Source organism: Manihot esculenta, chromosome 2 (assembly GCF_001659605.2).
Source record: "Manihot esculenta cultivar AM560-2 chromosome 2, M.esculenta_v8, whole genome shotgun sequence".
Classification (NCBI taxonomy): domain Eukaryota; kingdom Viridiplantae; phylum Streptophyta; class Magnoliopsida; order Malpighiales; family Euphorbiaceae; genus Manihot; species Manihot esculenta.
In genome coordinates, this window is record NC_035162.2 from 37,852,500 (window position 1) to 37,861,578 (window position 9,079).

Consider the following 9,079-nt stretch of genomic DNA (forward strand, 5'->3'; position numbering starts at 1 on the left):
CTTTTCCTTATTGCTGCCTTACCCAAAATGATGTAAAAGATTTAAGGGTTAAAAAATATTTTTCATATCAGTTAAGGGAATTTTTTTTAATTAATTTTTTTTTCATAAAAGATATTTTTTATATTTTAAAAATTTCATTTAAAATTTCTATACATAAATTTATTAATATATTTTATTTTATGAATTAAAATTAAATAACAAAAAATAAATTATTTTATAAAACATTACTTTTCATGAATATTTTTATATATAAAATATTTTCTAAATACAAATTATTTTTGAAATCTAAATGATTTTTTTTAAATAAAAAAATAAGCAAAGTGTAATGCATTAGAAGTCCGATCAGACCAAATACACAAACAAGAAAGACTCGACTCCACAAACAAGAACCCAGGTCCAACCCCAAAGCCCAGCCCACTTCACAGACCAACAACCCCAAGTCAGTGCCGCGCAACAAACAATCGCCACCGCCTCCACCTCAGCCAGAATCAGAAAAGAAGAAGCACAGAAACCCCATCCACGCCTCCCCTTAAAGGTGATACATATGTCACATAATTGCACATATTCCTCGTCCAACGATGAAGAGGTTTGATGAGGTTTAGTCAATGAAGAATTGGTTAAGGATGAAATGCAGCTATACTATCACTCAGCTCACGTCCTTTGGTTTCAAATGGAAACAACAAAACACTAACTACTGAAATAGCTATTACTACCTCAAACAGAATTATGGCCTCCTTGACATGGCAGCCATTCACCAGTCCTACAGCCACAACTGGGCATATCATCCCCCCAATCCTCCCCACAGCACTTGCTACTCCAGCACCGGTTGTCCTCACCGACGTCGGGTATAGCTGCACCAAAATCCAGTATTCATCCAATGAGCAATGCAAATTAATGTTAACTCTTTTCTAATGTCAACTAAATTATTTAAAGGGAAACCAATACCCATATTGAAGAATTGCAAATAACCGAATCTATTACAAACCAAACCAAATCAAATCTAAAACCACGAAATTTTGGTTCAATTTGGTTTGGTTTGATATGATTCTGTTAATTAGCACAAATATTTTACATATATGTAGAAATACATAAATTCATATAATCAGGGTCAATTTGATTTTTTATGAAGCAAAAAACAGATGGGATGACATTCTTGGGGAGATTTCAGTAGTATGCTTTCAAAAATTCACAAGTTTCAGAATAATCAAATAGCAACTCAGTATGAAAAGCAAACAACGGAAATGTAAGTTAAAATAACTAACCTCTGGGCAATATATGCATGCAACTGTAAAGGTTCCAATGGCACACATGCGAGCTCCAAATAACAGTATTGTTCTCAAAATTGCGGGCTGATGGTAAATGAGTGGCAGAAGAAAAATGGAAGCCAATACAAGCATAAGTGTCAATGAAAGCTTGCGACCAACTCGATCCACAATTATTGCAGAAAAAAGAAGACCAGGAAGCTCTGCAAGATTGATTTTGATGTCATAAATTACTGACAACTACTTGTATATGATAAATACATAAAACATTGAAGACGAAGAAAATTAAGTAAAAGAAAGGTGAAGGGTTATAAATATGCTACACCTGCCAAACTAGTGATAAATACATCCATGTACAGGCTCTCTTCCTGGAGGCTTTTTTCCAAATGCAAGATACCTGAGTTACATTTGCTTTGTGGACCACTTAGTTCTGAGGTAAGCAATACAATACCATAATATGAGAATGCATTTCCCAAGTATAAAACCCATAAGAGAAGTGTAGTTTGAAGTAATTTTGTCGAGAAAAGTGTAAAGAAGGATGATTTAGGACTCGAGACTTTTTCTCTCGCAGAGGAAAGTAGAGGATTATAGCTTGCCGAGCATGATTCTTCTTCCAATCCAGTTGTATCAGAAACAAGCATCCCAGTTGGGAGTTTTGTTTGGTTGAGTAGAGCTATTTTCTCCAGAATTTTATGTGCATCGCTTATTCTACCTTTCATGCATAGATACCGTGGAGACTCTGGTGCAAGATGATAAAAGAGAAGTAGAGCAATTGATGGCAGAGAGGAGAAAGCAAGTAACCATCTCCAACTCATTCTTGGCATCACAATCTGCAAAAATTAAGTTATAACTAGCATTCAAGTACCACGTTCAAATTGTTTATACTACATAGAAGCACTGAGTTCACCATATGAGAAGTTTGATGAACTTTAAGAAGTGAACTTTCACCAAGTTTAGTCATAAATACAAAAATCTGAGATAATAATCTTACTTTCTACTAACACTCCTATAATATTTCCAAATGAATGAATGCATGCACCTCAGTAACAATAACTAATGCCTATAGATAGGCATAATCAGCCTTATGAATTATTATCATTCATCGATCAAGATGCAAATTAATTTTCTCAAATTCATCATTTGTAATTATTTTGAAAATGGAAAGACTGAATTAAAGAAGACTAGAGGGTGAAATATCAGATGTTCAACTGGAAAAATATATTGTAGTTCAATCAAGGGTTCTTAGAAATAATAAAGATTTTTAAGAATTTATCTGAGGAAAACAGTACAAACTTAAAGAATTTATATTTTTTAATGAGATACAAATGATTAGCAATGGCTTCTGAGATTGATCTCTAGTTGATGGACTGAAGAATGAGATAATCATGAGGTTCACGCGGCATGGATCACATAGCAGCTTGTTTCCTGGGGATTTGCCCAGTTCAAGGTCACAGAAGGCTTAATCAGAACCGCAAGAGATGTAATGGTCTAAACATGGTATGTAAAAATGGAAGCATTCTAATGGTTGACCATGATGGACCCACAAGGTATCGACCATTATCATCAGTCAGAAACTATAAGCTCCAAACAAAGCCATTCTGCTCTGAGCAATGATTACAATAGATGTTTTAGTGTTTCAATTGACATTGTTAAATTTAGACCAGACCTAACTCATCCAAAAACTAGCTCAAACGGAGGAGTGCCCAATATAATAAGGGGCACATTACCCTATCCCAAACCAATGTGAGATTAGGGTATTGGGCACTCCTCCACTTGAGATAATTTTTAACATGAGTTAGACCTGTCCCAAATTTAACATGGTATCTCTTAAGTATTTCAGGCTCAAGTTTATTCCTAAGCGTTAGAGGGTGTGTTGAATCCCACGTTAGTTTGAGATAGGAGTAACGTGTCCTTATAAGGATATCAATATGAGTTAGGCCGGACTCAAATTTAACTGACATCAAGTAAAATAGTTGATATTTAAACAAGAAAATATAGTTTAGGTGCATATAAAAGTTCAAATGATCAACTTAATTAGAAGCATTGCAATAAATTTTTAAGTGCAGATAGATTTCCTTTTTGCCAAAGGCCTAAAGAGCAAATAAATCTCGAACTATGTGTGTTTCCATTACTTTATCTTTCGTTTAAACTTTATTAATTTGGTTAATAATAATGCATTTTGTTTGAAATACCACTAAAACTGAAGGCAATTATGAACATAACTTGCCAACTTTTGAATCAATGGGAACCACTTGAGCCTTTAAGAGTAGCCAAATAATCAGAATCCAAGAAATAAAACATACCCATGCAAGTGAAGCCTCAAAAATTGTTCCAAATGTCCAGAAAGTTGAGAAAACAACCATCCACATGCCTCTGTTTGAAGAAGGAACAAACTCAAGAAACCAAGAAGAGAACACTGGTCCACCAGCCAGGCCAATTCCAACCAAAAAACGAAGAATCACCAGGTATGTATAATTTGGGGAGAAAGTACTCATCAATCCAGCTATACTAGTTAGTATAGTCGAGCCCAGAAGACCCTTCCTGGAATGAGAAAATGACAAGATTCCACATCAATCATTTACTTAAATCTCACATTCAGACTCAAACCCAATTATTTTCATGCAGTGTCAGTGACCTACCCTTCCTTCTTACATAGGAGATATGCTAGTCTAAGGTTTTAAATTAACAGAATCAGAAATGGCTTTGGAACAGGAAAAAATCATTCTGAAAATTTCATTTTTGACCTTCAGCAAAACGGGGCTTTAAATGACAGAATAAGAAACTCTGTAACAGAATATGCTGAACCAATGTGGAAAAAAAAAACTGATTTTTAAGACCATGAGTAAGCCATAATAAGGCTAATGATAGAATGTTGACAATGAGATTTGTTAAACAATGAATAGTTGCATAGATTGTTATGAGCAATGGCATAACCATTTGCCAAAGATAATGAGACAACAACTTAAAAAGAAATTGAAATGCTAGATAGGCAACCTAATCTTTTCAAAATTGAACTGCCAATCCACAAAATATTCAAGAGCTAAAATGTCATTCAGCAAAGGAAAAAAAAATGACACCCAAAAGAAACACTGATTTCTAGTTTACAGAAGCAAAAGGGAATGTTGACCTGCCTCCTTCCATATTTGTCTGACAGAAGGCCCCAGGAATTTGCTCCAATTAGCATGCCAGCAAAAACAACAGTTGTCAGTAGACTCTCTTGGCCTGAGGAGAGTCCCCACTCTGTCTTAACTGCCAATCCCACAAAAGAGAGAATCATAATTTCCATTGCTTCTGCAAAATAACCAAGCCCAGCATAAACAAGCACAAGAGCTTGGAACTTCCCAAACCCCACAGCAACAAGTCCCTCATCCAGAGTGTAAACAAGGCCTTCTTTATCCATCACACACTTCTTGTTGCCTGTAAACCATTAAAATAAAGAGCAACAGAATCAAATAATGAGTTCAATAACAGGTAGAGAATCTATATTTCTTCCTTTTCAACTCATCACAAGCATACATACTTATGTAATTACTAGTCCACACATGTAAGAACTCCGTGATACTCCGAAAATAACATGATATAAGGAAAAAGAAACATAATTTGTCTGTCAGGAAAGGAAATATGATACCTTTGAGAGGTGGGTCAGGAATATGGAGTTCCAGTTTGCTGCCTGCAATGAACCTCAACAACTAGATGAGCCCAAAAGCATATGCATACCAATTAGAGATTTTGCAGAAAAGCCGTTTTTCAGTAAGAAAAGGAATGATGGATTAGGTTTGGGAGGAGATAGTAATACTGCTGCTGGTGCAAGTAAAGAACAGGCAAAAATGAAATAAGAACGAAAAGAGAGAAGGATACGTGCCATAATTTTGGTTGATTCGGTTCTTAAAAACCTGGTTAAACTTAAAAAAAATTATTATTTGGTTCTATATTATAGGATTTTAATAGTTAATTTTTTAAAATAAAATATTAAAATATTTTTAAAATTTTAAAATTTTAAAAAATTTATTAATTAAATATTACGAAACAATTTAAAATATTCAATAGATATTTTAATAAAATTAAAAAATTTTTAATTTCATAAAAATTAAATAATAATATATTTAATTTTTAAAATTAATAAGACTAATTAATATATTTTTTAAAATTTTAAAATTCTTTAATATTTTTAATAAAAATACTAAATTTTTTTATATAATATTAAACTAAATAATAAATTTTTCTTAAACTTACTAAAGGATCGGTGGAATTAGCACCCTCAATCACTTCGAAGGACTTACGTTGCCATTATCTAAACGATAATGGAAGATATTTTTATGATTCACTATTTAATTATTTTAAATAATAATTTAATATTAAAATACTAAATTCTGCTTCCTAATAAATTTTAAATCAGAAAATTACTCAGCAATTTTGGTAGAGTGCATTTTATGAAAATTTACAAATAATTAAAAACTTATATATTTAATTATCTGTAAAAGATATTTGCAAAATTATTTAAATCTTACACATAGCTTTAAAGTTAATAAATATTTTAAAATATTAAGATAATTTTTTTAAAAAAATTACTTTCTAATTTAAATGACTATTAATTTTTAGAAATATATTATATGATGAGAAGATTTTATAATACATGAAAAATTTTTAAATTAGTGAGTTTATAATTCTTTAAAGATTTTTTTTGTGTGTGTGATAGAAGATTTTAGTATTTAAAATTTAAAAATTTAGATAAAAGTTACTATTGAATACGATAGAATAATTTTTTGTGCATATATAAGTTATACCATATGGCAATTTTTAATAACTCTTAATTAAGTGTCACACTTATGTAAACTTAGCTTTAATACACTAGTAATGATGTCTCATAAGCGCCACATGGCACAGATCTATCAAGTAAAAAACTCGGTCTCGCTTGAGGAAAAGCTCTATTCCGGCACATCATCAAACTAATTTTAACAACATCATTTGGTTTCGTTGTTGGTAAGGATATGTTAAACCCTCTTCTGGATTACAACCAGTTCTTTATCGTTTCTCTCTCACTCGAAATGGTCGGAAGCCCTATAGTTGCTGACAATATCGCTACCAATAAAGGAGTCATCGTTTCCTCTATCCTAGATAACCGGGAGAACATGCCTCCAGTGATCAACGAAAAAGACCTTAATAATTTGAACAATGAGCAGATACTCTAGTCTATCCAAAGGTTGAAGGCCACTCTCGGACAGTATAGGACCCGGGAAAAGGTGTTTAAGATGGATCTCGAAAGAAGAGATGAAGCTTCTGTAGACATTCCAAGGGCCTAGACGGAGGCAGCTAGATTACAGTATAAAGGTAAGTCTGAATCTGAAGATGAATTGGATGAGGCTCTGAAAGGATTGGACTGAAAGCTAATACGGCCCATACATAGATATTAAAGAGAACAGGAAGAGGATTTTAGTTTGGATATATGGGGTCTCGCCTCTTTCAAAAGAAATACTAGCAGAAACTTTTCCCGCCAAGTTCAAGTTGCCTATTTTGGATAAGAATGATGGAACGGCAGACCTCTGAAGTCATCGAGCCATTTTCAGGACCACCATGCAGTTTCAAAATGTAAATGATTTTGTGTTATGCTGAGTGTCCCCTTCGACACTCATGGTTGGCTCAGAAATAGTATCAACATCTAAGTCCAGATCTAATCCAAAACTTTATACAGTTTGCCATGATATTCAAATCCAGATTTATTACTTGCATACCTCTAAAAAAACTTTCCTCAGACCTGCGGAAGACTCGTCAGAAAGAGGGCGAGTCTTTAAGGAGTTTTATTTCCTGTTTCAATACTGAAATTGTTAGGAAACCCAGAGATTACTACAACCTAAAACACGCAGCGGAAAAATAAAAATTTATGGTTTCCCTCCCAGGATTCAAGTGCTTCGTTTATTTCGAAAAGAAGGATACGAGACTAACCTGTTAGACTCGACAAGAAAATATAATTCCGGACTCAAGGTGCTGCTTTTCAAATGAACACCCTCAATGGTATCCACACGAACGTCTTTTACCCTTCTAGAGTGCTAGCTCTCTCAAAGATGGATAAGCTATGTACTTTTCCAATCTGCAGCTCAAAACGATTTTTCCAAAAAATGTCTTCCCCACAATTCGCAGCAAGAGTTTTATACGTTTTAAGTCTTTTAGTTTTCCCACAATTTTTTTCGCAAAAGAGTTGTGTTTATCACCCAATATCACAATCTCGCAGATACTCAAATATCTTACATGACAGTTTGTTTTGATTTTATCTGTAATAGTTACAGATAGACTGCAGATCTTTTAAATATTATTATCTTATAATAATAATTAATATTAATAATAATAACATCTTTATTATTATTAATTATACTAATAGGCTTTTAACCCATTAATATAGCACATCAACAACGTTCTTTTGTGTGTGACTCAGTAGGTTCACATTAATTGACAATAGGCCCAGTCCCACAAGGCCCATAAATCATAAGCGGCCTCTAGTAAGACATTATGACTATCCAACTAATATGATGATCGATAGTCTGATAAAACCTAATAAATAGAACATATATTAATCCCTTTGTCGCACGATATCTAGTTTGAACATAAGTCATGGTCAATGTCAAACTTATAATGTTCAAACTTGTGATTACTCGATCTCTAAGTAGACTGATAAAATCAAATGATATTGATTACATTATCAATTCATTTGAGCACGTCTATGCATTTCTTAGTCTCACTTATCGATGGGCTCAGAAGATATCTCTCTCAAAGAGAGGGACAAATTCTATCTTGATTGTTCAATATTCTCTACATAATTTCTATCATACTCAATCATAGCCTTTATGATTATCCGATTAAAGATAATGTTTGGTTATGTCAAAATATAACAGTCCTTATGTTGGAAACTATGACAATCTCAAGTCAAAGGATTAAGACATAACTACTTTGAGATTCACTTATAATAATAACCCATGTAGTGATTTCAATGCGGGTCCATCCAATACTTTATTCTCTAACAAGTATCTATGATTGTTGAATTATATCAACATATACATAATCATCTTATGATTATCAATCAATAATCATACTAGTTATATTTTATTATTATTAACATAATAATAAGTAACTAGGGATGTTAATCATTATTATGTAACATGCAAATAAATAATAATGATAATAAAACATCTTTTTATTAATAACCAAAATGACATACAAAAAGATCTAGGATAATGGCCCAGGGCAAATACACTAACAGAAACCATACTGGTGGAAGAGTTGAATCATGAGATAGCATGTGAGACATTGAAGAGAGGGACCCATAACATCAAGTTCATAGATTCCTTAATCAAAAATCCAGCGGCAACATACCAACAGCTGATAGATAAGGCCTAAAAGTATATCAGGTTGGATGAGATCTAGACACTAAAAGAAGACAAGAAGGTAAGTCAAGCTAAGTCAAAATTCCGAGAGACGAGTCCATGAAAGGAATCACAAGAGCTACCTCATCTCGCGAAAGAAAGACGAACAGAGTAAGTATAAGAATTACACCCCGCTAAATGACTCACAAACTTGTATCTTAATATGGATCAGGAAAAATGATAAAGAAATCAGTTGGTCGCCTAAGCTTAATCCCAAGAAGGCGAACAAATGGGACAGGACAAAATATTATCGCCTCCATGAAGATCATGGCCAGACAATAGAAGAATATCGACAATTAAAGGATGAGATTGAGAGGCTCATAAGGGATGGCATCCTCCAAAAATTCATGAGAAAAGAAAAAGAAGGGCTAAAACCTAAGCCTGAGGAAACAACTCTTAAGACGA

General features: G+C 33.2%; 1 protein-coding gene across 1 annotated transcript; it reads right to left on the reverse strand.

The window, feature by feature from the left end:
* Positions 1 to 312: 312 nt before the first annotated feature.
* Positions 313 to 5,119, reverse strand: LOC110610128 (organic cation/carnitine transporter 7). The gene is made up of 6 exons (XM_021749998.2): positions 4,891 to 5,119; positions 4,394 to 4,679; positions 3,566 to 3,803; positions 1,588 to 2,092; positions 1,263 to 1,465; positions 313 to 851 (listed from the first exon to the last, which is right to left on the reverse strand). The coding sequence occupies exons 2-6, from the start codon at positions 4,660 to 4,662 to the stop codon at positions 618 to 620; spliced, it is 1,449 nt and encodes a 482-aa protein (XP_021605690.1). The 5' UTR covers positions 4,663 to 4,679; positions 4,891 to 5,119; the 3' UTR covers positions 313 to 617.
* Positions 5,120 to 9,079: the final 3,960 nt, after the last annotated feature.

Bases quoted from the DNA above. Each gene is read 5' to 3' on its own strand.
- LOC110610128 (XM_021749998.2), bottom strand. From the start codon at position 4,662: ATGGATAAAGAAGGCCTTGTTTACACTCTGGATGAGGGACTTGTTGCT. The intron at 2,093-3,565 runs GTATGTTTTATT...TAATTTTTGCAG, and splicing joins TTGAGGCTTCACTTGCATGG to ATTGTGATGCCAAGAATGAG. The intron at 852-1,262 runs GTTAGTTATTTT...ATTTTGGTGCAG, and splicing joins CATGCATATATTGCCCAGAG to CTATACCCGACGTCGGTGAG.